We start from the raw sequence: 26,117 nt of genomic DNA, 5'->3' as shown, positions 1-26,117 counted from the left end.
AATAGTGTTCTTGCAGAATCTCACAGATCAAGGTGAATAAAACTTATTCGAACAACTCAGCTCAGAAGTCTGATGTGTCCACTTTTTACAGAGCCCAACCCTCTACAAATAGAGAATACATAAACTCTAGGGTACATGGAACATTTACAAACTTGACCAGGTTAAATTTAAAAAGTATCAACAAATTGCAACCAATTGTCCTCATACTGCGCTGTTTACCCCACGCAGCTCTCCCCTCTTCCAGGCACATAGCAGGACTGCATTTCCCACCTCTGCCCCTTGTGATCGGGTGGGGCTTTGTGATGAGTTCTGGCCCTGGTGGCCTGGAGCTTTCAGAGCTTCTTTTCTCCTCTCTCCTGGAACCGCTCACATAGCAACTGGCAACAGGGTGCCCAGGTAACTACCAAACTTTGATGGTCCCATAGTGTAGGTGAGATTAAAATTGTGCTGTTTTAAGCCACAGGGATTCAGGGGTTATTCATTCTGGCAGCATGATCTAGCCTGTCTTGACTCACATGTTCTTAAACCAAGATTGAATTAAGTTACTAATGACTAAGCAAAAATAATTTTAAAATCATGGTAGGAAAATATAAATTCCTAAATAGTTCATGAGTTTAAAAAAATGGAATGCAAAATTGTTTAATTAATCAAAAGAAAATGACTACATTTCAAAATTTGTAAAATGTAAGTAAGGTGCACTAATCAGACTGAAAATAGATGAATTAAGCATTTAATTCAAGATGGAAGAGAGGATAGATAGAAATGAAACAGATAATAATAATACACAGATAATAACAAATAATAAACAGATAAAGGAAGTCAAAGGTAAGAAAATAATATTTGTAAGAGAGAAAATACAAGAAAAGAAAAGAAAAAATGCAAGAGAGTAACACTAAAATCAAGTTGTTTCTGAAGAAAATAAACCTCTACCAAGGCTGACAAAAGAAAAAAAGAGAAAAGAAAAAGAGAAAGACAAAGCATAAATTTAAAAACAAGTAACTGTAAGGAAATATTATAAACAATTATGTAGTAATATACTTGAAAACTTAGATCAAATAGAAAATTTTCTTAAAATGTATATGTAAATGATAAAATTCAACTCAAGAAGAAATAGAAAAATACAAATGGAATAAAGCAATAAATACTGATTTGAGAGCCAGAAGCTGAGGGACATCACTCCAGATTTTCCAGACATTAAAAGGATGATGAGGTTATATATTATGAACAAGTGTAGGTCAATAAATTTTACAACTTAAACAAAATGGAAAAATTCCATGAAAGGCATGTATTGCAAAAACCGACTCAAAAGAAAATTTTCAAGAAAACCAGAATAGTCCTATGCCAATTAAGGAAATTGAATTCATAATTGAAAACTTTCCCAGAAAGAAAACTCCAGGCAAGATGAATTCACTTTTGAATTCTGGCAAAAATTTAAAAAGAAATACCAATCCTTCCATGAACTCTCTTAGAAAGTACAGGAGAAAGGAATGCTCCTCAGCTCATTTGCTAAGGCCACGGTTACCCTGGTGCCAAAATCATCAAAGACATTTCAAGATAAGGAACTTAAAGATCGCCCTCATGAGCACAGACACAGAAATCCTTAACAAAACATTAGCAAATCCATTTCAGCAGTACACTAAAAAAAATTCATCATGATCAAGTGGGTTTAACATCAGAAAACATGTCACTGTAATTCATCATGCTAACAGAATTACAAGTGCAAGTCGAGGAGCTGCTGGGAGACCCTGGCCCCTCTTCCACCTGCTCACAGAACATGAGTCGTCTTCTCTGGAAGGACCGACGGACCAGGGGAAAGACGTTCAGCTCCTCAGCATCCTGGGATCCCCAAAAGAAGCTTCCAAACACGTGTACAAATCACCCTGCATCACAGCCCTTCACCCATAACCCCGCCCACAAACAGCCTCCCCGCAACACCGGGTAGCTTTTAGTGCCTCCCTCTCAAAGGTAAAGAGTCACAGAGAATCACCAGACACTTGGGAGTGCCTTCAACACAAAGACAGAGGCCAAAATGGATCTCAGGGGCAGAATTTGAAAAGCAGGATAATCAGCATCTTCCAAAAGATAATACATGATATTGGGTTCAGGAAATAAGAATAGTTTATGTTAGGAGTGGAAAAAGGAACAATTAGAAAATGAAGTAAGAAGGAAGAGCTCAGTGCAAATTAAAAATCTGAGACCTTAAATGGAAATGCATGGGAGGTTTGAAAGATAAAATTGAGAAAATGTGTAAAAGATGAAAAATAGGAGAGAAAAGGTAATAAAATTAGAGGATTAAATCGGGTAGTGCAACACACCACTAATAGGAAATCTAAGAAGAGAAAACTGAAGAGTGGAAATTACTTTTAAAAATAAAGAAATGAAGAGATTTTCCCAGCATAATCAATGCAAAGAATCACTCCAGGGCACATCTGGTGAAATTTCAGAGCATATCCGAGGTAATTTCAGAGAGAGGAGAACTATCAAACTGGCAATGGACTTGGACATGGAGCTAGAAGGTAACGGAGCAGTGTTTTCGAATCCCTGAGGGAAGAGGATTTCCAGCCTGCAACTCTGTCCCAGCCAAGGCACAAACGTGACAATGACACAGTGCAGACAGCCAACAGCTCAAAACAGTCCCTCTGGCCCCATTTTCTGGGAAATTCCTGGAAGACGTCCTCCACTGAAATGAGGGAGTAAACAAGGAAGAGGAAGATGGGAACCAGGAAGCGAGACCCTCGGGGAGGGGGAAGGGCACAGAGACCCCTGCGTGGGGAGGGCGTCTGCACACAGCTGCTCAGTGCTGGACGCCAGGGAGGCTGGGGGCTGGAGGAGGGCCCACCTGATGTATCACTGCAACATGGAGAGTGTGCAGAGGGGTTAATAGCCCTTTGGGAATTTTGAAAAAGATCAATTATAATTATATAGAAATACAGGCAAGTAAAAAAGTGAGGCTATGATTAATTCCAGGCAATTATTAATTTGGGGAAAAAACAAAAGATGAACAAGAAAGTATATAATTGTGGCTCTCTATTTCCTCAGATTTATTCACTTAGCAAGGATTTAATGTGTAATGATTTCAAGCCAGGCACGGTTCTAGGCCCTGGGGATAAGACTAAGTCCCTGGGTTGTATTCTTGAAGGGAGGAAAGACAAGAAAAGACTATGGAAAAAAAAAATCAGGGTAAGGAAGGCGGAGAAAGCCTTTGGGTGTTCAGGGAAAACCTCTATTTTAGTTATGGAAAAATCTGATAAGCAATAGACGTTACTTATATATGTAAAATATGAAAACGTAAGGCACTAATCAATCAAAATTGTATTAGCTGAGGCAGGGGGCTGCAAAAAGTCCTAGGAGAAATCTCAACTTTCACCAAAGGAACTTATTCAACACTTTCTAAAATCTAAAAACCAAGGAAGAACATTATAAACATGTTATTTAGAAATATGGAAGTATATATAAAAGAAAGAGAAAATGTGAATTTGGTCATCACCAGAAAATTGGATTGGGGTTTGGGGAAGTGTAGGCGGAGTGCATTTGACCCTTAGGTTATGTGCATATATTACTTTGATGAAAATAAATTCATTTAGAATTAAATATTCCTGAAATGATGGCACATTTGACTCTACAACCTGCACCATGAATACATAAATCCCATGTAGAATTATCAACACCCAGCTTAGTCCAGGGTGGGAGCCCCGGGACGCAGGAAGAGTCAGGTGCATCGGGCGGAACGTCCACGTACACACAAGGGGAAGGGCTGGTTGGCTCAGATTCCTCCCATGCAGTTTTCACTGCCAGGAGTAAAGCAATATTAACAAGTTTCCGAGGGGGGAAGGTGTCACCCAGAAGTGTCCTACTTAGCCAAGTTGTACATAAAGTAAAAAGACACAAGGCAGATGCTGTCATGTAGGCAATAATTCAAGAAATCCATGAGCCTTTCTTGGAAAAAGAGAAACGGTGAAATTTAGCCAATCAAGGGATGAATCAAAATCATTTTTTTTAAAAAAAGGAAAAATAATGGTTAAAAACTGGTGCTGGTGAGCTCTAAACCCATTTAAATATAAATTTAAGACTAAGTTTTTAAGACTAAAAAACCTGAGGGATTGTGGTTAAAGAACAAGATGTAAATGTTACAAACCTTGAAAATGGGAAAATGAATAATATAACAAAAAAAATCAGGACACATTAGGAAAAAAACAATCCAAGGGCCCCAGGTGGTGCTAATTTCCCCATATTCCAGAGCAGGGAATCAACAGAAAATGTCTAAAGATGAAATAGGCATAAAAACAATCTAAGTATTTTAAATGCGAGAGCAATCTTTTAGAAATGAACCTCTCTTATGAAGAAACACTTATCTGAATTTCAAAAATTCCTTTAGTTTTCCTTCTTTTTCACTAAATTCCATGAAGATTGTTACACTTTCATTTTAAAATAGTAAGCAGGAGCCCATCCTGTAAAAGAATTTGTATCTGCTGGTCCCTTTCCCAGTTTGTACAGAGAGGCCTGGAGTGATAGTCACAAAGGAAATGCTTGTTTCTGAAGGATGAGATTTGAAAGAATTATTTTATTCTTTGTACTTTTGGGGTTGCTGGTTGTGCTTTGTTTTTCAAATAAACAAAAAATTATATAATTTCCATAAAACAAAACCCCAAAGAGGGAAGCAGAGCTCCTTCCTCAGTGGAGATGTCCTCACCCCCCGGAGGGCCAAGCCCAGGGCACCTGGGGGCCATTAGGCGGCAAAGATGCAGGCATTTCAGCCCAGGGACACCGTGCTGGTCCAGAGAAAACATCAGAAGTCAGCACTGTCACACCTCCCATTTTCACCCCTGCCGGTCACTGCGGTGACACCAGCGGTTTCCTCCTGTCTGTTCCCTGGAGGCACCAGCTGTTTTCCTTTGGAAATTAGGGATCTGGGATGTGGAATTAAAAGAGCAGCCGTAGCCTCTCCATAAACTTCTGGATCCTGCTGCCCGGTACCCACCAAACCACTACCAGCTTCACCCACTGATTTGGAAACGTCCGTCTGGGTTTGATTCTTGCCCAAAGTCGCCCCCCACCCCACCCCAACTCACCGACACAGGCCAGGCACCCAGAGCAGTGCTGTCCGAGGGGTTTTCTGTGGCGACTGTGTGAGCCCGTCCACGGGAGCCAGGGACACGCGGGGGCGTCCAGCATCTGAGACATGGCAGTGTGGCCAAAATAATGAATTTGATTTCCTTTTATTTCCATTTTAATAGTTCCAGGTGGCTACGGGGGACGGCAGAGTGGGGGCCAGGCTGCTGCTGCTCTGACGTCACATGGTGCTCGGAGTGAGGGGCAGGGGGCGCTGTCTTGGCTCCTGACAAGGGACAGCACCCCGCCCCAGTGCGTGTGGGGACATGGCTGATTTGTCCCAATGCTGGGGGCACTGTCAGCATCTACGGGGCAAGGGCCAGGCAGCTAGCTTACCTGCAATGTGCAATGCCATCAACACCCCCCCGCCAAAAGCACGGCAAGTGGCCCAGGTCAGAGCTGAGCAGAGGCCCAACTGGTCCTCTTCCACCACACAGTGTTATGTGTGGCTTGGGGCTGGAAGAGTAACAGCAAACACAACCCAGTGTTGATAAAGCGTGTGTCTGTGCGTGTGCACACGTGTGTTCATCCAATCGCCTGTTCAGACCCTGGTCACCCATCCTGCAGTCCGTTCACAGTGTCCAGCAGAAGTGACCCTGGAGCTGGTCCAGGTGAGGCGATCCCGGGTCCGCTCCGCAGCGCCACCTGGTGGCCGAGAAACTCGGATGCTGAGCTCTCGAGACCCTGAGCTGAGACCCTCCTTAACAAACCAACATATTTTTCTAATCAAAAATACAGTATACAGTATCTTTATTTTGCCTCTCCCGAAGCCTATTCACGTTCTCATTTTAGAGTACAAATAAGAATAGGGTAGAACATATTTGAAAAGTAGTCATTATTGTAATGTCCAATATGTGAAATATAGTAAACGAGATAAAGAATTAGATACACTTGTATTTTGGAGCACACACAAATTCAGGTAATGAAAAGTATAGGAGTTGTAGAAATAAAGTGATGATTTGCTAGACTTTTAATCGTGCACGACCTGTGCAGTTCTATGACTGATAAAAAATGTTGATAAAACACTGACAAAAAATGTTGAAGGTCCTCCTAAGAAACTGGGCATTTCAGGCAGAGTCACAAACCTGCTTGTTATGAAACAAGCCAAAAAGGGGGAGGAGGAGGGGGACAGCCCACAGATAAAGGCCATCAACTGGGGGGAAAAAAAGCACAACCTAAAAGTTGAGAATTATGTTTTACTCAGCAGACTTTCTAAGAACTTCAAGCCGGGGAGGCAGCCTCTCAGATACCTGTGAGGGACTGCTCTGAAGAGGTAAGGGAGAAGCCAGGATACAGAGGGGGTTTTGCAACAAACCCCAGGTAGATGGGACATCAAAGATCACCGTTATTAAAGAAAACCAGACATCCGCTTTTCTGTGTATGGGAAGATGCAAGAGTCCGGGCTCACTGAGAGCACTCCTTTGATGTGCACCTCGGCTCTCTGGGGCAGCATCCTGCGCTTCCCCATCCTGAGGCCCCTCAGGGCTCACATCCTGGGGGGCGGGGCGGCTGCAGTGGCTGAGGGCCACTGGTTTACCGCCCCACCCGCAGCAGCCTTCCCACTGGTTCTGGGGTGTCCCCACTGTAGACTGAAGAGTCTGGGTTTCCTTAACCCTCCGATCCCCTCCCCCCACCCCAGGGGGACCTCCCAGCTTAGTAATTCAAGGAGGCTGGCTTAGTACCAGCAGGAGAAACGCCATTTGTTCCCTGGGCAGTAAAGGGCCTGAGAGGCCGGAAGGCGTCTGGGCTGGAAGATCAAATCCATCCACCCTCCTGCAATGGAGCCCGGAACTAGACCCCCAGGGCCCAGGGGAGCCGCCCCAGGCTGGAGTCACGTCCCGGGTAGGGTGCACATCCAAACAGGAAACTGCTGCTGCGGAAGGAGCACGTTTACACCTGCACCCAGGCCGTCCGCCGGCTGCCCTGCAGTGGGGCCCGGCCCAGACAACCCTGCTTCCAGCGACCTCTGCAGTGGCACAGGGCCCGCAGAACCCAGAGGGGCCACCCCTGGGGTCACCTGGAGTTTAAGAATTTTGTCTTTGGGTTTGTGTTTTGTAAGGGAAGTGCTATGGGGCGGTGGGGGATGTGCTGGGGCTTGGAGACTTGGATGTTGGGGGGCCCCCCACCCTGCCGCTGCCCCCCGCCCAAGTGGCGACCTCTGGGCCGAGTTGCAGGCAGGGCCGAAGCCGCCATGAGGCTCTCTCCCCAAGGACTGGCCCTTAAGACAAAGGCTGGGCAGGGCGGGCAGAGGGACGCACAGGAGGGGAAGAAGGCTTTCTGCCTGAGTTTGGAACAAAGGGCCCTGCATTTTCATTTTGCTCTGGGCCCCGAAAATCATGAAGCTGGCCCTGGCTGAAGCACGCCTCCAAGCCCATCACTGCTGCCGGAGTTGGGCATGGGTCGCGCGTGGAGACCCTCGGGGAACGGGGTCTGTGCACCTCCTGGACCACGATGCCTGCAGCTCAGAGACGACACACTTCCTCTGGGTGCCCAGGTCAGTCTGACCCCCATGAGATGGAGTGACTTCTGTCACCCGCTCCCCATCCTGACTTGAATTTGCGGTGAGCACTATGTGCCCATGACCGACTCCTGCACTGTCCCTGGGCCCAGCGGGATGAGGGGCAGGGGCAGGGCCGCAGCCACCACTCTCTGGGGCCACGTGGCTCCGACTCAACCCACGTTCATCAGGTGAATAGGGCCTGATGGTGTATGTATCCTCCACCGGCCGTGCAGGCGACAGTGCTCACTGCCGAGGTCTTCAGGGCAGACCGCTGCCCCGCTCCACACGGGAAGCCCTCCCAGGAGGGGCTGGCAACGGGCTCTCGGGGGGGGGGGGCAGAGCCAGGTCGTCGTGGACAAGCTCCAAGTGCCAACAGGGCGGGTCTAACCAACTCTGTTTCTGATTTCTCCTTCTCTCCCGACCACCACGCTGCCCATGTATCGCCTCTGGGAAATCACAGCCCGAGCCCATCTTAGCTTCAAGCAACTTTATGGTTTGGCTCCGACATTCCGATATTTGGAGACCCGGAAGCCAGGAATCACCCAAGACAGCGTGGCTGGACCCTGGGGGGCAGGGCCTCAGGTGCTCCCGGGGGCTCACGTGCTTCTTGAAACCTGAGGTGTGGGGTGCACTCAGCCCCTCTAAGGGAGGCGTGGAGGGTGGGCAAAACCACCCCATAAGGTACAGTACGTTTCCGTGGACTTAGTAATGTTACATCCATTTGGTTTGAAAGGTGCTGGATAAACAGTGGTAACACAGTGACAGAGCCTGACGAGGGGCTGGCCAACTTCAATGAACAGAGCCACCTCCGTTGAGCGCTTCTGTATTTGTTAATACTGACTCAATGTCCGGAGACTTGCTGCCCGGGAGAGAATCAAGGCGCCCCCTGGTGTAGGTCACGTTCATTCACATTTACAAACAATACACACAAGATTTACTGTACGTATACAAGTTAGCTAAGTGCTTACTGAGATTTTGAAAGTTAAGTTTTAAAACTGCCCTATTTAGGCCTCTTGAAAGCTTTGGGAGAATCAGAAATAAAAAATTTATAAATGTAATTTAAAATGTTCTACCTTAAATGCGAAGGGGATTTAGTTCACCTAGTTTGTAAGTGGGGCTAATTATTTAGGGGAATTTTAATCAGTACCACTGACTGTTATTAAAAGCCACGTAAGTTCTTTCCATGGGCAAAGGCCCCTTGACCATTTAAAAAAACACTCAAATGGAAAAGGTGTGCTCTCCTTTTTCGAAAGGGATGTTTGCCTCAGTCCTTTTTTCCTTCAAGACATTTTTTATGTCCTTAAATTTAGTATCAAATTAAAGTCGGTGCTGAGCCTTTTCTTGATACCAACCTAATGAAAACATGGTGGGGGGGACAGAGGGAGACACAGGGAGACGACTTCTGTTGCCTTTCCCAGCTGACCCATCTTCACAAATGCTAGGGGGACCACAAGGCCACTCAGAACACGCCAAGGTGTCCTGAGGGAAACCAAAATCGCGCTGCACCCAAGCCGCTCCGTGCCCTGCATTCTCTCCACCTCTTACTCCAACTTCCACCAAATCCTGGTGTCAAATCCTACTACCGATCCCCATTCCCCAGAGGACAGGCCAGCATTACACAGCACTCACTCAATAAACGTGTGATTAATTTTAGTAAATCTGCTGGCAACTAAGGTGCCAACTATGTATAAATGCAAACAATGCCATTTCAGCTTTCTTACCTCCTGGGTATTTTTATCTCACTTAATTCAATGAAAGAATTATTCTCTCAGAAGGTGTACTGAAGTCTCCCACCTCACCAAGGCCAGAGAGCACAGTGTGACAGTAGCTGGATGACTGGCACCTTAAAAAGCTCCAAGCGTTTGAAGTAACGCCCAGAGGGACTTAACTGACTCCCAGCATAAGGCACAACTTACAAGAACAGACAAAATACTGTTCTTGTCCAGCACAGCTGGGATCATGTAAATAGCTGAGGATGTGTCTTTGGAAAAAAGGGGAAATAAGCCAAGCAAAATGAATAATAATAAAAAAAAATGATCATACTTATAGAGTTTCAGATTTTATTTTCATAATTATATTCCTATAGAAGCAATAACCTGCATTTCCATATCACATTTAATATTATTCATCAGAGCTGGAAAAAAGAGGAATAAAGCACAGTTTCCATACACAAATACCATACTCTGCATATGTACAAACAAATTCGATGTATTAACTAGACTCTGTGGACTGATTCACTTACAACACACCAGAACACTGACTGCTGGATCCTGAGCACGCTCATGCAGACGCCCACGTTGGTAAAGTGACGACACGAGCTCTGGAGACACCTCTTCCTGCTGTGAACACCAGTTCCCCACTTCTGAGTGTCCCCTCAGGGTAAAGGCTTCTGTGAGGGGAAAACGAGATGCTCCTCACTAGACACCAGGCAGAAGAGCCGTGACGTCAGAGGACACCCACACGCCCCGCACACGAGTTCTGACGGGAAGGCCGGGAAAGGGCTGGTGTGGAGGGCGCCCCGGGGCTCAAGCCTCCTGTGCTGTGAGGCCCAGCCCCATGGCTGCTACAGGCCCTTCCACTCAGTCCTCATTTCTGTTTAATATGTAAGAAAAGAGAAATAAAAGCTTTTTTCCAAAGCTGTGATGGATAATATGGTCTATAGGAAATGGTCTAAAATACCTTTTAAGTGTCGCCAAATCTGTTGATAGGGATTGTTAAGTAGCTCAAATGCACATCAGCATAAGACTCCTGAAGTGTGACTGGATCTGGAGGGCACAGCAGGAGGACGGGGCCTCGGAACTATTCACACGTCATTAACCACAAACGCCTGAACATGGCTTTACTGAGACCACCACTCAGTGTCTGCAAGCAGTGACTGGAAGCGCGCTGCAGCCCGTAGAGCCACGCGGGCAACAGAGGGGCTGGAGAGAGCGCGGGGATTAGAGTTCCACACCAGAACCCCCGACAGAGTCCATCCCACTGCCCACCCGCCCCGGCACACGGGCCCCGCGGGACGTTCCCCGAACCCTCCAGAGCCCAGCGTGACTGCGACCACTCACGATGACCCGCCTCAGGGTCCCAGGGAGGCCAGCAGATCCGAGCCCGGGAAGCCAGGCGGGCAGCGTCTCCTGCAGGGCGCACTGCAGTGTCTGGGCCTCTTTCCAATCAGGGGACAGGGAGACGGCTCCGAGCACAGGGAGAGGAACGCCTCGAAAATGACCCGTCAGGAAAGACCCAGGAAGCACTAGACAGCGGCAGCCCAGCCCTTGAAACTCAGCCCCCGCCTTTCAGCCACATGCAGGAGGTTTACAGACAGCACCTCCCGAGTCAAGCTGCTGTCCTGTCACAGCCCTGGACGACGCAGAGGGAAGCCACGTATGCACCCCAGCCTGATGGAAACCACCACACTGTGCGAACTCAGGACAAAGGTCCTCATTAGTCCCAGTCGGTCAACAACCTGGTGGGTTTAGAGACTGTCACTATGTGTTTCAGGTGGAAAAATACCCATATTCCAGAGACAACTGAAGACACTTACAGAATCACTGTAATGTGCCACCTTCAAAATGTTCAAACTTACACATGAGACTTCAGATGCATCTCGTATTGAGATAAGTAACATCGTAAGGCTCAAAACAGCTTCCTGTCCCAATCTCGCCTCTGAAGATTGAACAATTTAAATGTCTCTGATTATCATGGGGGATAAATTTCCTTCTGAAGGCAGAACAAATGTTTAAAATACTATTTTGTTTAACCAGTAAACATCACTTTTAACAGCAATTATTAAATAAAATGCAAAAAAAGCTTCTCTAACAATAAATTACAAGAGCCCAAGAGAAAAGGCTATCTAAGACTATCTATGCCTATTATCTTTGTTTAAAACACATCTGTCTAGAATTTGGTTTGCCAATTTTAAAGTCAACTGTCCTAAAATGTGACAGTACATTTCTCTGTTAATGCCTGCTGGTGTCTGAGAAGAGCTCTTATCATGGAAAGAAAAAAATGCTTCACAGGCAGTGGGCAGGACGGGTGGTCCAGGAAACGGGAGCTAAGACTTTGTCTTTACCAGCATCAGAGCCAGGATGGCGTGAGGTCTGGCCGCCCCCCGGGCCATGCGGCGACGTCCAGGCCATGCGGGGTCTGTGAGGGGACGAGCGCCTAGCACAGCCCCCCTGCATACTCGTCCTCCTCGTCCTCAGCGGCGGGGGCGGCGTGGCCTTCGGGCGCGGCCTGTGGGGGGGCCGCTGCCTTCTTCTTGACTCCCCCTCCTGGGACCAGCAGGCTCAGGCCCAGCTTCGCATACTGTCAAGGACAAAGCACAGCTCAGACTGGACACTCAGGCCTGACCCGCGACGCCTCCCCGGAGTCACCTGTGAGACGAGCCTGCTCTCCGCCCCCTAAAACCCCGGATACCACTCAGACGGAAAGACCACCACAAAGCCCAACGCTGCTCAACCATCGGGGCTTGTGACCAGGGTGGGGCAGGGGCACGACGAGGAAAACCTCAATTCTACGGCACGCTTAGGAATCAGATAACCAGACACACGAGCTGAGGGACACTTCTGGTCCTTACAAAATAACCATCTGCTGAGTCGGTGTTGAAAACATAAACTTACAAAAGCTGATGCCAGAATTTACCTAGAAAAACACTGGTTCCTCTAAGTACATCATTTTATTAAAAAAACAAACAAAAAAACCCAAGGTCTTACACTGATCTGATACCATCACAAGACTAAACCCGCCAGACCAGATGCAATGAGCAGGCGCTCATGAACCTACTGAACAGGGAGACCGGGAAGAAGATAAGCCTGGGTCACAGCTGGCGTCTCCCCGTGGGGGGATGGGCCCCTCACCCGACTCATCCACTTGTCACCACAGGCAGCACGACGCGGACCAGCTGCCCCACGTTTACAGAGAAGTTAACCGAGCTTCAGACCGTCAGCCGCCACCCTGCACCACACAGCGCGTGCTCTCAGAAGTGGGATTCCAACAGGCCTGCCGACCCACAAAGGCCACTGCACCATGGGCCCTGAGACCGTGAGCCTGAGAGAAACTCACTCAACCCAGCACCCTGGAGGGAGGCCAGCAGACGGAGGAGGAGCGGGCGTCGCCCACGGCAAAGCCACTCGGCAGCCGGCCAGCCAGGCAAGGTGCACCGCCGTGAGCCTCCTCCCTGAGCAGCAGCTCCAGGCAAAGAGCAGAGGGAGAACCCTTACGAGCCCGCGGGAGAGGGAAGGAGGGCCGAGCGGAGGCACTCACGTCGTTGTCCATGTACTTGAACAGGGGCGAGTTGCAGACCTCGGCCACCTGGTCCTGGTCCTGCTGGTCGTAGCCCTCGAGCAGCTGCTCCAGGGCGGTGCAGTCCTCACTGCCGTTGAAGCCAGGGATGCTGCGGGGAGCACAGGGCACGTCTGCGCCCGGCCCTCAGCGCACCCACCGCACCGGCGGAGAACCCCGGGCCCCGGAGCCAGGGTGCCCGGCCTCAGGCTGCTCGGTTTAAACATCGCCAAGGAGAAAGCCCCTTATAGCCTGACCTTCCTGTAACATACAACCTGAAGGCTTTTCTTTCTCTTGTTATTTTTTTCTTAGATGGCAAATATCACAGAATCACTCAAGTCACTCACTTCCACGGAAGCCCCCAGGAGAAAAACACAGGAAAGAACACAACTCATAAAAATCCTGCTGCAAAAGCTGAAATGCTAGCCACACACTCATATTGCTCTGAACTTTATTAAAAACAAAAAACAAAAAACCCGCTCCACAGCCAGGACTGCCTATCTCGGCAGTGAGCTGGGGCGGAGAAGCAGCCGTGCACTGGCGGGTCTTACCTGTAGCTCTCCCGGACGCAGCGCTCTGCGGCCACGTAGTCGTTTCTGTGCAGATGCACTAAGACTTGGGCAATTGTTTTCTAAAACAAAAGAGGTGATTAGACCAAGATCATATCCCTGCAGAAGTCAATTTCCTGACACCTGGAATTTGACTCGGTTTGCACCTGGAGAGATTCGTGAATTCTGCAGCCACCTCCACAGGACACTGGGGGGAGAACACCCCAGAACAGCACACCTCAAACTCCAATGTGCACACCCCACCCGGGGGTCTTGCTGGAGACGGCGGAGCTGGTGGTGGGGAAGCCTGAGAGCCCACCACTCCTCACCGGCTCCCAGGGGCTCGTGCTCCCCCCAGTCTGAGGGCCACACTTGGAGACACAAAGCCCCAGACACAGCCACTGCACAATTTACAGAAAATGTCTTCTAAATGCCTATACAGGTCTCATCTTGAAAAGGGAACAAGAAGCGGGCCGCATAACTCTGCAATTCTACTTTGGAATTCTTCAAGAGATACGAGGAAAAGATAAATGAATGGAAACTTCATGTAACGGAAATAGACACTATTTATAAGCCAACAAAAGGACTGAGGCCACAGACACAACTGATAAGATCTTATCGGCAAAACAGCTCTTCACCAAGTATTTGTCAATCTTCTTATATCTATTTTCTCAGATGACTTTTATTGATCTTTTGTCATCTCCGTTTTCAGATTAAGCCCATCCGGTATTTTATTTCAGACACTGCTTTTTCAGTTCTAAAATTCTCATTTAGTTCATTTATAGTTTCTATTAAAAAAATAAAAATCAGTCCTTTTGTCCATTATTTCACCCACGTTCACCTCTGCCACATGGAGCAGCTGTGACGGCTGCTTCCTGGTCCTGACCTGGTGACTCCAACATCCGGGTCACCTCTGTGGTCCTTTCTCCTGACAACGGTCACACTTTCCTGACTCGTTCTATGTTGAGTCACTTGGGACTGTCCCCTGGACACTGCAGGACCCTCCCACGATCTCAGGCTCAGGCTGCACGTTCTGCCTGCTTTCTGGGCAGTGGCTCTAGTCTTAGTTCAGCCACCTGCTCCGCTGCTCTGGGTGTGCTCTGCACATGCAGCTGGAGTTCCCCCCCCCCCCCACAGCCACACACACACATGCACACTCGGTGGGGGGGACCCCACTTCCAGCCCTCCTCTCGGGGCTCTTCTCCTTGCTCTCTGAGCCCATCTTCCCAGCTCCTCCGGCTGGTGCAGATGGTGTTTCATCCGCCTGCACCACCGCCCCAGCTGCAACTCCATGACTGGGGCTCAGCCTCGGAGGAGCCGAGGGAGAAGGAACAGGAAACGTGGGGCCTCTTCTCCCAGCCCCTCTGGTGAGAAAGATGGGGCGGGGGCTCCTCGGGGAGGAAAGCCGCCCTGTGCTCCCTGCCCTCCAGCCCTCTTGGCTGCTCACTTTTCAGGGTCCGAGGGGCACAGCCTTCTGTGTTTTGCCCAGCAGTGTTAGCTGTGATCAGCAGGAGAGAGGTGATAGTGGGCTTACTCCATGTTGGCCAAAAATAGAGGCCCGTAAGGTATTATTTTAAAAATAAACAAACATTCAGGGAACCCGGTCTTAGGTACACAGTTACACCAATATGAAAAATGATCTAAGGAAAAGCCAAATATAAGCACTTTCAAAGCATACCTTATAACAAGTTGGATAATTCTCAATTTCCTTATAAATATTTTTTTCTTTCTGAATAGAGAGTGCCGCCTCATCAAACCTAAAGACAAAACAAGAAATGCAGAACAAGGCGGGTCTAAGTGATCCACAGCAGAGGTCCTATAATGTACTTGATGTTACAGGTTTTAGAGAATAAAGACCACATCAGGCACTGTAACAACCGCTCCATAACCCGTGTTTCCGTAAGCTCTGCTCACCCGGCTTGCCTTCTAAATGTCAGACTCGCCCTTCTAGACACCAAGCAGACAGAGCGAAAGAACTCAAGGACAGGCTGCTTCATATGCGGAGTTTTAGGTCTGGTAAGGACCATCCATTAATGAGCACCCATCAAGTCCAACAAACTGCTTTGTGAGCGTCTGTGAGAGGTGCTGGAGCCCAGCCCGGACTCAATCACCGTGGATCCCTTTCCCTCACTGAAAGGCCGTGCAGACGCCCCAAGAGCACTGGCTCGCCGGAACCAGGACCCCCACCGGGCCCTCACACGCCCACGCGGCCTTCGTGAGCCCCAACAGCTCCTGGGGCCAGAACGCGCAGCAGGGGAGAGCAGACAGGGAGAGGCGAGAAAAAGTCCTTCTCGCCACTTTGACCCTCAGCAGTCTTCTTCCGTCTACTCTCACATATTTTCCTTTGCAGAATTTTATTAATAAGGGAGATTGTTTACTAAGCTCAAATTGAAGTAAAACACAAAAGCAAAATCCATAGGATTCTAGGTTTCTGGGGTCCGGCTATTTGTGCCATAGGTCCTAAATGTGAAGGAGAAAAAATTAGTACCCTGTCTAATGACGCTATTTGGCTGTCAAGAACCTGTCAATTTTCCTGGGTGAGCACTCAGGGCATCTTGTCACTTAGCTCAAACGGATACTTGTCCTTGAGAGGCATCACCACCCACCCAGACAACAGAACAAGACAACTGCTCCCTCCCAAGTTGCTGAGTCAGGTCTTAGCCAACAAGAGCACAATGCACGATACATTTTGGGATGACACTTTAGAGAAGCGGCATATCTTTCAATATTTAATCAAACGTGCTGCTGTCTTGTAGCCTGGTGTGCCCATGGTTACACCAAAAATATTAACAAGCCTGTCCCTGTGGCCAGAAGGTCACAGGGACACAGGAGCACAGCTCTATGACACGTACCTGCGCCCTCGCACCAGCAGCCTGGAGGCCTTTCCTAGTAATTCAACTGCCTGTCGTAAGCGTTCTTCATTCTGCAGGAATCCAAGAGAAGAGAGTGTTGGCTGCTTTAATGTAGGAATCTTTTTCTTCCCCTAACAATTTCTGATAAAAAAGTAATGGCACTGGGGACTTCCTTGGTGGTCCAGTGGTAAAGAATCCGCCTTACAATGCAGGGGACGTGGGTTTGAACCCTGGTCAGGGAACTAAGATCCCACAAGCCGTGGGGCAACTAAGCCCACACACCATAACTACAGAGCCCACACGCCCTGGAGACTGCACGCCACAACGAGAGAGAGAAAGCCCATGTGCCACAATGAAGAGCCCGCGCCGCAACGAAAGATCCCGCACACCACAGCTAAGACCTGATGCAGCCAAAAATAAATAAAATAAATAATAAATAAATCTTCAAAAAAAAAAAGGTAACAGCACTGGATCGGGGGGTGGGGGGGTGGGGAGGGGGTGGGAAGCTGCTAGTCCATCTCACTACTAACAGAAGAAAACAAGAGTTCAGCTGTGAGCACAGAAAAGTTTTCAAAGTAGCCACTGCATTTCTGTTTTCCTATATATCATGAACATAAAATTCTAAATATACTCAAAGAAAAAAAAAATACAAACTTACTTCAAACACATTAGCTGTCTGCTGATATAACTGCACAGCCTTTTCTGGATCCACGTTTTCTATAAGCCTAAATTAGACAAGAAAATCTGACTTATATGAGAAATAGAAAACTTGTTTTTCGAAGGACTTTATTAAAACAAAAAGACTTCCACGCAGAGACCTGTGTCCACACACTCACTTTCCGGCCCGCTCCAAGGCCATGGCCGCTGTGTCTGGGGTGCCGTTCTCCAGGTACATCATGCTGGCTTTCTCAATCAGCTGAACAGCCTCCGGGAGTTTTTGCATCTCCTTTAGGCAAACGATACGGCATGGACCAGTAATTCAAGAAAGCAAAGGACCCAAAACATACTACAATAATAAACATATTGAAAATGAAATGCGTTCACATGGTCACTCTCTGTCAAGCTTCATTTAGCTAAACCAAAAACACATCAGTTGATTTCTGCAGAGTTCATCCCTTCACAGAGTTTCAGGTAAACTACACACATAGTAGAAACCAAAACACTTGCTCTTCACAGTTTTCACGCATTTACAATTCCTGGAATACTTATGAGTTCCTACTATACACAAGGCCTGTGCCAAAGGCTGCAAACTGGCAGCCCAAGGGCTGTGTGTCATTTCCGAGGATGGCTTGCTTCAACCATCCATATCTTAAAATCAGATACTTTCACAGGAGGTCTGTTCTGCGGCTTCGTATTTTAAACATGTCATAGGCTACGGCATCCGCAGGCTTGCACCCACACGGCACTGGCGAGCGGGGCTGTGCAGGAGCCAGCCTCCTCCTGGGGTGTTTCTCCCCACTCCCTGCACACCCAGGCCGGCCTCCACCATCTCAGCAAGCCCTGCGTTCACCTGCGCTTGCAGCCCTCTTACTCTGAGCACCATCAACAGAGTAACCCTACGTATCTTATTAGTAAACTCCAAGTCTCAGCATCATGTGCTCCTTATGTCTAATATCTCCAATTCAAAACTTTTTTTAAAAACTGAAGAAAAATCATGTAATAGCTAGATGTAAAGATTAGGTATTATCTATTTAGGGTTGACATACTGTATTCTCCGTGCTGACCTCGCATAGGTTGTTTTCAAATCTGCCCCTCACTAAGTTGACAAATTCTTTAGGATACAAAACTTGCTGGTCTTGTTCTTATGGGGACTTCAAACTGTAACTCATTTTACCTACGGAGCAGCTGTGATACAACGGTACTGACCTTCAGCATCATGCCGGCTTGTTCGTAAGCTCTGCAGAGAGAATATAAGTTCTCGGATGAGATCTTGATGAGATGGGGGAAGAGAAACTTTCTACCACAGACATGAGAAGCTCCATCAATTAAAACTGGCTCAGAAAATACATACTTACTTTAGGCTCTCATTATGACACAACATAATTTTTCTTCCTTTTATTTACGTGGGCAATAATGCCTTGGAAACAACAGACATCTGAGGTAAAGGGATTTCACTTTGCAGATGCAAAGTTAAGTAAAGGTCAGAGAGGTTAAATGACTTTCTATTGTACTTGACAAACCTAAATCCAAGTTTTGAAACAAGTAAGTGTTTTTCTCCACAAAAGCAAAAGAAAGCTTCCTGCTTCTCTCCACAGGCACCATTAACTACTAAGAAAGAGGGAAAAAAAGAGATTCTAACTTGTTTTTTCATAGGTTATTGAACAAAACGGTCCTAAAAATATGATGGTGATTTAACTTAAACACTGAATTATCTTAGGAGTGACTTCATTTTTAAGGTTTAGGTGAAGACTGAAACAAATGGAAATGACTATTTTATTTAAATCAATATAAATTAATTCACTATTTCTGAATTTATAACTCAGGAAAAATGTACTGACCTAAGAGAAAGCAACATTTAAAACATAATAATCTACAAATACATGAACATACGGAGAATATTTACTTACTTGGCAGCATGAAAAAGACTGAATAGATGTAACAAAGTCAAAATTAAGGAAAAAAAAAAAGCAAATCAATAGTTTCTAAAGATACACTATTTAAAAAGCAAGGTTAACTAAATCACTGCCCCAGTTTGTTCGAAAAGACGAACCCTACAAATCAGGAAAAGAAGAAAACTTTATCGCCTGTGGCTGTCTCCTAAAAACTACGTAATTCACAAAAACACTGACAAAACACCATATTGATTTTTAAGCTACGTCCATTATGCATTAACTTGAAGTTTTACTAAAATGCAAGGTTATTATATCCATAATCTGCAAGTGAGATAAAATAAACATTTTTTAGTTGATAAGATTATAAAATACCTCAGGAAAATTTGTTTAAAACTACTTAAAAATTTTATTTCAAATACCGGAGGAAGACTACATTTTTAAAATATTTATAGAGCAGTAACCATGTCTCTAATACCCCTGCCACTTCTTCCATTTTTCAGCACCTGTCTCTATATCTCCCTCACTTCATCCCAAGTAAAACCATCATCAAGCAAATCCAGAAACAATAGAAATAAACTCTCAAACGCAGCTCTGCAAAACAGTGTGGACCTTATGATCAAGTCTCTATAAATGCACTTTCAGAGTTTAGAGATGCAGTATTTTTCTAAGTGGCTTCTAATTTAATAGCACTGTACTCGACATGCAGCAAATTTATAACGATCTCTAAAGGCTGAAAAGATACGCCCTGTTATTCTCGTGGGCGACAGCTTCTCTCAGGCAGGCATCTTTTGCTTGTTCAAACTGTTTGGCATTTTTAAAAGCAACAGCTGAAAGAGAGAAAAAAAATATAGACTGTCTATTTCCATCATTTAAAGAAACCTCAAATGAATCCTTACCAAAATGTGCATGACGTGAAGTATCAGAAAATAAACTTAACACTTATTTTAATCAAATAGTTCAGAAGTTTCATAAAACTATAACTACTATTTTTCTAAGCCACTTTCTTACAACTTTTTTGATTATCAATAACTTACAAGTATTTTCAAAAGGTTTTTTTTTTTCTTAATTGTACACTATTGGCAATAAATCAGTGCTCCTTCCATTCAAGCCCAAGTCTTTCTAACACCACCATCTAAGCTTTGGGAAACTAAGACGGCATCAGTCAAACGAACAAACCCAAACTACAGGCACTGTCACTAAAACAGCACCTTACCTCACCCGTTTCACATTTAATAATAGAAACAGTGCTTTAGTTATGGCTTATTCTATCTTTTAAATTATTCTGAAACTGAAGTCCAATAAACACACTCAATATTTTTATAATAAATCTTCCTTTTTGGCACAATCTTTAAATATGATCTTACAGACTTTGGAAAACTTACAAAGTGTTGCTTACAAATAAATGAAAAGGATACTGCTTTAAGAAAACATTGTTAAAAACACACTCTTAAAATTACATTTAATAAAATATAGAAAAGAAACAAATGACAAACTATTATCATCCCTGCATTTCTACATTTTACTCTTTGAAAAATTTACTGATGAAATGTATCTTGCATAACCCTTTAAAGAAAATAAACAAAAGATGTTTTAATGGGAAAATCTGACTTGAAATATTCATTTCTGAAAGCAGCTCATGGTCACAGATACATACATAACAATCCTGTGTTAAATTTCCCTCATGGAGGATACTTGCAAAATGTTGTGCCCTCCAGTCACAAAAGTGTTCTTGTACAAGGTGTCCATAAAATCCATGTAAAATTTAAACTTCTAATAATTTTCCTTCTAAATATGAGGTATAGTAATTTGCATAATACAACAGAATTTACTCAGGACTTAAATAAAAGTGCTAAAGATTAATTTGTTGTCATTTCTTCTATTATCTAGAAAATACATCCTACATTATGCTGATTAGTTTCAATTTATCTGACTTCTTTCTATTAGTTTCAATTTATCTGACTTCTTTCTTCTTGGTGACATACTAAAACTAAAGTTTGCCAAAAGCACATTTCCTAGGTGATTTCTATGCAAGGCTAACAAATGTGATCAGGGCTACTCCTGAAACACACAGTAAAATGTGTCCAGGGGATTTCAAAATCGTATTATGCTTTATATCCAAAATAATCACGGATATGCTGAAAACTATCATTCCATAACTTAAAATGCTAAATTTTTAATAAATTCCCTTTCTGTTGCAGATTTCAGGCTGTTTTTATCTCATATGCAGATAAAGGCAATAAAACATGCATATGAGCTTAACTCCTCAGGAACACGTATGAGTGCATCTCCACGGGAGGGTCATCAAGGGCAAGAGCCAAACGCGCTCGGTGCACAGAACTGCGGAAGACAAGCCTAAGGTTTTAAAAAGTCAACAAGAAAAATCTTTATTCAGTAATAGGTAGTAAAAACTATGACCAAACTCTCAGAAGTAGTATGAACTGAGTGGAGTTCAAGAACATATAAACGATGCTAAAAGCCTGCAGGGGCACCCGCCGTGCCATCTGCACTCGTGGGAGAGGGAGAGGCGGCTGGCTTCACAGCTCAGAACTCAAGACATCTGAAAATAGTAAGTGGCAAAGCACAGGGTTCAACAATGAAAATACTATATAGGAAGCATTAAGAGTGAGAATTACGCCGAGATGAAGTTACCAGCCTGCTTCAAGATTACACACTGCAGGGACAGGGCTCCAGTCACACATACCTGCTTTTCCGTACTCAGAAGCGGCACTGTCATAATCTGGCTTCCATTTTAAAAAACCCGTTTTCAGGCTAAAATGAGAGACACATTTAACAGCAGTTACCAACCACATTCCTAAGTCAGAACCCTGCTTATAAGGATCTTGTAGGTCATTAAAAAGAGAGGGGGGGGGACCATCAGGTACACAGTTCCCATCTCGCCCACCTCCATCCAAACTTACTGACAATTACAAGCAACCTCAGCACTTTCCCTCCCACTGTCATAGACATGGTTTCCCCCTTTTGAAATGTCCGTATAGCATCCAAGGGGAGTGGAGGTTCTCAAGGCCTGATCCCCAGATGAGCAGCATTACCCAGAAGTGTGCTAGAAATGTATGAAGTGCTGAGCCCCATCCCAGCCCTGCTGAACCAGAACCCCGGGAGGGGCAGCAGCAGCAATCCAGGGTGTAACAAGCCCTGAGACACACTAAAGCTTGAGGCGGGCTGAAGCACAGCAATAAGCAGGTGGACTCGCGAGACTGCAGCTCAGGAGAGGCCGGAGATTACCAGAGTCATCAGCACGTGTCACACCCGCAGGGAGAAGACCCGCAGGGAGACTGGAGAGAGAGGCCAGAAAGACTACAGAACCAAACACTCAGAGAGACACAGGGAATTAGCAAAAAAGGCTGCAGTCAGCCACCAGTGAACAGGAAGGACAACCAGAGAGACAGGATGGCTGCAAAGCACGACAAACTGCTTTCCAGGACCCCAGGATCACACGGCATCTTAGACGCCGCACCAAAGGACAATCAATTGAGTCCTTATCTAATTTGCCCTTTCTGAAACACCTCTTTTTAAAATTTTATGACAATTTCACATTGTCAAACTTGGGTGTGCATAAGAACTGCTAAATAAACACCATCTTAAATTCTAAATTTAAATTCAGTTAGTGAAAGCCTGCTTACATATAACAGTGTTACCTTCCAAGGAATCAGGGGAGCACCTTAACTGAGAGACAGGGAAGCCCCAGAGCCTGCAGAAGTACACCCTTCATTTTGTTCCCTTTAATTTTTTGCCAATTAAATTTATTTAACATTTGTGTTTGTGTAATACTGTTGTAAGGTTCAAATTTGTAAACAATTCTCAAGCTTACCAAAAACATTATTGTTCGGAAAAATAAAATCCTTAAATTGCAACCTGTCTACTCGAATCCACCAACTGAGGAAGTACTGCAATAAAGCAAAATTCTAATCCACCACCTCTACCCCAAAGTCCTCATTATATTCTGTATCTTAACATAATTTTTTAAAATACCACCAAAAACAAGATACAATCTCTCAATTGTCTTATGTGCTACATACACATGGGAAAAGCTAGAAATTTTAAAATATAGTTGGGCCGGGAAGCCGCCCAACGCTCCGGGAAGCACCAGCATCCCGACTGCCGACGCGGAGAGCCCTGCCCGGGACAACGGCGGCACCCCCACGGCCCGAGGCGAGACGACTTCCGGCGTCCGACGGCAGCGCTTCCGGGACGCGGCGGCCCCACCACGCCCGCCCGGCCCGGCCCCGCCCCGCCCCAGCACCCCCCACCCGGTGCTGACTCAGACCGGCCACGGAGGGGCCCGGTCCAGGCGCCTACCCAGGGCCGCGCTGGGCCTCTCACTCACTATTTCTCTGCTTTGGCCAGGTGCTCCAGTCCCTCGTTTATCTTCTGAGCCGCCATCTCCGCGGCGCGGCCCTGACGTGGAGGCCGAGAGCCCGCCGAATGGGCGTGGGAACGCCGAGGAGGAGGCCGGGACTGTGCTGCAGCCGCGCCACCGGGGCCCGCAGGGCTCAAACCTAGTGCAGCGAAGTGGCCCAGGAGCCGCGCAGGCGCCGCGCAGACACTGCGCAGGCGCAGAGCGCCCGGGCTGGTCGCAGGAGTGGCTCGGTGCGCAGGTGCGGTGGGTAGTGAAAGGGGTTCGCGATTCCATTCGCCAGTGCAACGCAGTTTTGTTGAGCACGTGCTATGTGTCAGGCGTTGTTCTAACCACCGGCAGGTCGGCAGGGAGTGCGACAGACCGAACCCTAGCTCCGATAATTCGATAACTGTTCACCTTCAACAGAACTCCCGCCTTTTCTCGTCCCTCTTCACCCAGCGTGGGTTCCATGCTCCATCACTTTAGCTTCTCATCTGCATGTCCCCGAAACCCCCCGGGTTCTCTGTGCCTCTTTTCCCCTTGTGTAGGGAAACCCCAGCTCTCCACCGACTCCGGAACTGCTCAGAGCAGGTGAAGGGGGCTGGAGGAAAACAAAGCAGCTGCTGACGTGACTCGTTACTCGAATTAATGCTCACAAACATCCAAGAGGCCTCTGTGCTGCTGAGCGACTGTACATTTTCCCGGTCCGATAACGCGCCCACTCGCTGGGATGGCTGTCCACACCCACTTCCCTTCAGAACTCCAACACAATCTCCCTGCCTCCCCGCCTGACTGCCGACTCTTCCTGTTTAATGATAAATAGCAATTAGAAGAGACTTTCCTTTCGGGCCCACCACCCTGTCTCCCAATCTACCTGCATCTTTTGCAGATGTGCTGCGGTTCCTCTGGTGTCTGGGTGAAGTGGCCTCGGCCCTTCCCCGTCCATCCTCAAGTCCTTTAGGCTCTTGGGTAGTCACACCGTGGCAGGAGGCCTCCCTTCGTCCTGTCCTCTGGCCACAGCAATCCTAGAGGGGCCGGTGGAAGCTGGGCCTCGGCTCCTGGGACCAAGTCCACTCCACTTCTAACCATTTTATTGGTCAAAGCAAGTCGCAAGGCAAGTCCAGATTCAAGAGGTGGGGACACAGGAGCTGTGAAATGTGGTGGCCGTGACTGCCTGTCCACTGCCGCTCTGTGGTGACTGGGGAAGTACAGGAGGACCGTCTCGGATATCTTTGTCCAGAAACAGAAAACCTTACGTCTTTAAGTGAAATCACACTTTAACTAACCACCCAGTGTGGTCAACCTGTAAAACCAAGTGAAAGGGTGCAGAGTTCTTCTAAGGGATTTACACTCGGAGTCTGTAGCCTCCTCCTCATTGGCCCTTGTTCACACATTCCTTTATTGAGTATTTCCTGTAACTACTCTGAACGGGCTCTGTTGCTACACACGCAGGACACAGTGGTGAGCATGGAACCAGATGTGCCTTCTGGTCCCCATCTCCTTATGGGACTCCCATGTCACTTGAAACGTCTATTCAATGAATCTGTATGCTTTTCTCCTGTTAATCTGTCGTTGTCTGTTTCATGTTCAGACCCAGCCAGGGATGCTAAGAGGGTCGAGGGTCGAGGAGAACATTCTCCAGCCCCACAGGGTCTCATGAGCTGCTTTTGGGGAGAAGGGAGAAATCAGAGTGACCTTCCTGCACTGGCTGTTTCTCAAACTCCTTCAGCTTAATATCTTCAGTATGCCAAGTTGCCATATTTTGGGGTAGCGTGTTCTGAACCCCATCAGGACATAATGCCTGCCCTCGTGGAATGTGTGATCTATGAGCGGACACAAATATTAAACCTAGTTTTATTTGAGCATCAACACAGAATGAAAAAGAAATAAAAGCCATGATAGCCCCCTGGTGTTTGAGGGTTCTGGGTTCTCAGAGACCCTCGACCAGGGACTGCGTGAGCCCTATAACACACAGTCACAGGAAAGGGGCCAAGAGGAGGGAGACGGGGACAGTAAAGGGTGACACAATACCCCACTTCCTTCTTTCTCTTCCCTTCCTGCAGTAAGATGCAGTGGGGGGAATTTACATAGGGGAGGAAAGACCAAAAAGTGTAGTTCTTCAAACCAGACCTGATGGCGTAACTCAAGCACTGGTGACATCACAGCAGCTGCTACCAGAACCTAAGCCAAGGTTGTCTCTGTGCCTTCAATCCGTCCTCTGCTTCCTCCCCTACTTCCCAGCCAGCCTCACCTGCTCTCCTGGGCCCCTCCAGACACTTACTGTCCCCTCCTCAGGCTGGCTGCTGCCCAAGTGACCCCATTCAGCCCATCTTTCCTTCTCATTCTAAAGATTCCTTCTTTGTCCTGCCTCAGTGAAAATTTACATCCCCACGTGCTCCATTGTTTTGGGACTGTGTAAAGGGATTCCCATCAGAGTCTAAACGAGGCTTAAAATAGAGCTTGCTACCCCAAATGGCTCTCCAGGGGTGGGCTGCCGTCTGGGAGAGTTTTCAGGGTCCCCAGACTCCTTGCAGCCACAAACTTGCCCCACCCCAGTCTGGTCTGATGCCTGGAAGCAAGATTCCTGGACCCACCTCACTCCGCTGATGTTCAGTGAAATGAAGGGTCTTTGTTGTCACTTGGGGAAAGAGTCTGGTTGATGAACTCTGGCTATTTCAGCCCACAGATCATAACTGGGGAAACACAGAAGCTCCTATATCAATTTGTGTGTTCTGTTTAATTCCTAGTACCTTGGTAGTGTTATCGTCTACTGTTTTGTTTTTTTCCAAGTATACTGCTACCTTATAGATGAGATACACTTCTGAGATTGGCCCAAGAGTTTAACCATGAGTCATAAAATCATTTCTCTAGGAAAATATATTCTGAGCTACAAAAAAAACCCAAACTTGCGAGTAAACTTTTAGA

General features: G+C 46.7%; 1 protein-coding gene across 7 annotated transcripts; it reads right to left on the bottom strand.

Moving 5' to 3' along the window:
- Window positions 1-9,652: 9,652 nt before the first annotated feature.
- Window positions 9,653-23,352, bottom strand: NAPG (NSF attachment protein gamma). 7 transcript variants are annotated; one of them, XR_014234294.1, is made up of 13 exons: window positions 22,873-22,998; window positions 21,537-21,604; window positions 19,578-19,662; window positions 18,851-18,868; window positions 18,150-18,180; window positions 17,120-17,229; window positions 16,942-17,008; window positions 16,284-16,354; window positions 15,110-15,188; window positions 13,435-13,514; window positions 12,866-12,995; window positions 10,289-11,908; window positions 9,653-9,998 (listed from the first exon to the last, which is right to left on the bottom strand). XR_014234294.1 is itself a non-coding variant. In XM_082354861.1 (12 exons), exons 1-12 carry the CDS (start codon window positions 23,234-23,236, stop codon window positions 11,765-11,767), a joined length of 939 nt encoding a protein of 312 aa, XP_082210987.1. In that variant the 5' UTR covers window positions 23,237-23,352; the 3' UTR covers window positions 9,653-11,764. The 7 variants fall into 7 exon arrangements, 5 of the variants coding, with proteins under 5 accessions (XP_082210987.1, XP_082210985.1, XP_082210984.1 ...); XR_014234295.1 differs by having other exon boundaries at window positions 11,673-11,908; XM_082354861.1 differs by lacking the exon at window positions 22,873-22,998 and adding an exon at window positions 23,181-23,352 and having other exon boundaries at window positions 9,653-11,908.
- Window positions 23,353-26,117: the final 2,765 nt, after the last annotated feature.

This window comes from Balaenoptera borealis, assembly GCF_965194805.1.
Source record: "Balaenoptera borealis genome assembly, chromosome: 14".
NCBI classification, from domain to species: domain Eukaryota; kingdom Metazoa; phylum Chordata; class Mammalia; order Artiodactyla; family Balaenopteridae; genus Balaenoptera; species Balaenoptera borealis.
This window is presented reverse-complemented; position numbering and strand designations above follow the sequence as displayed.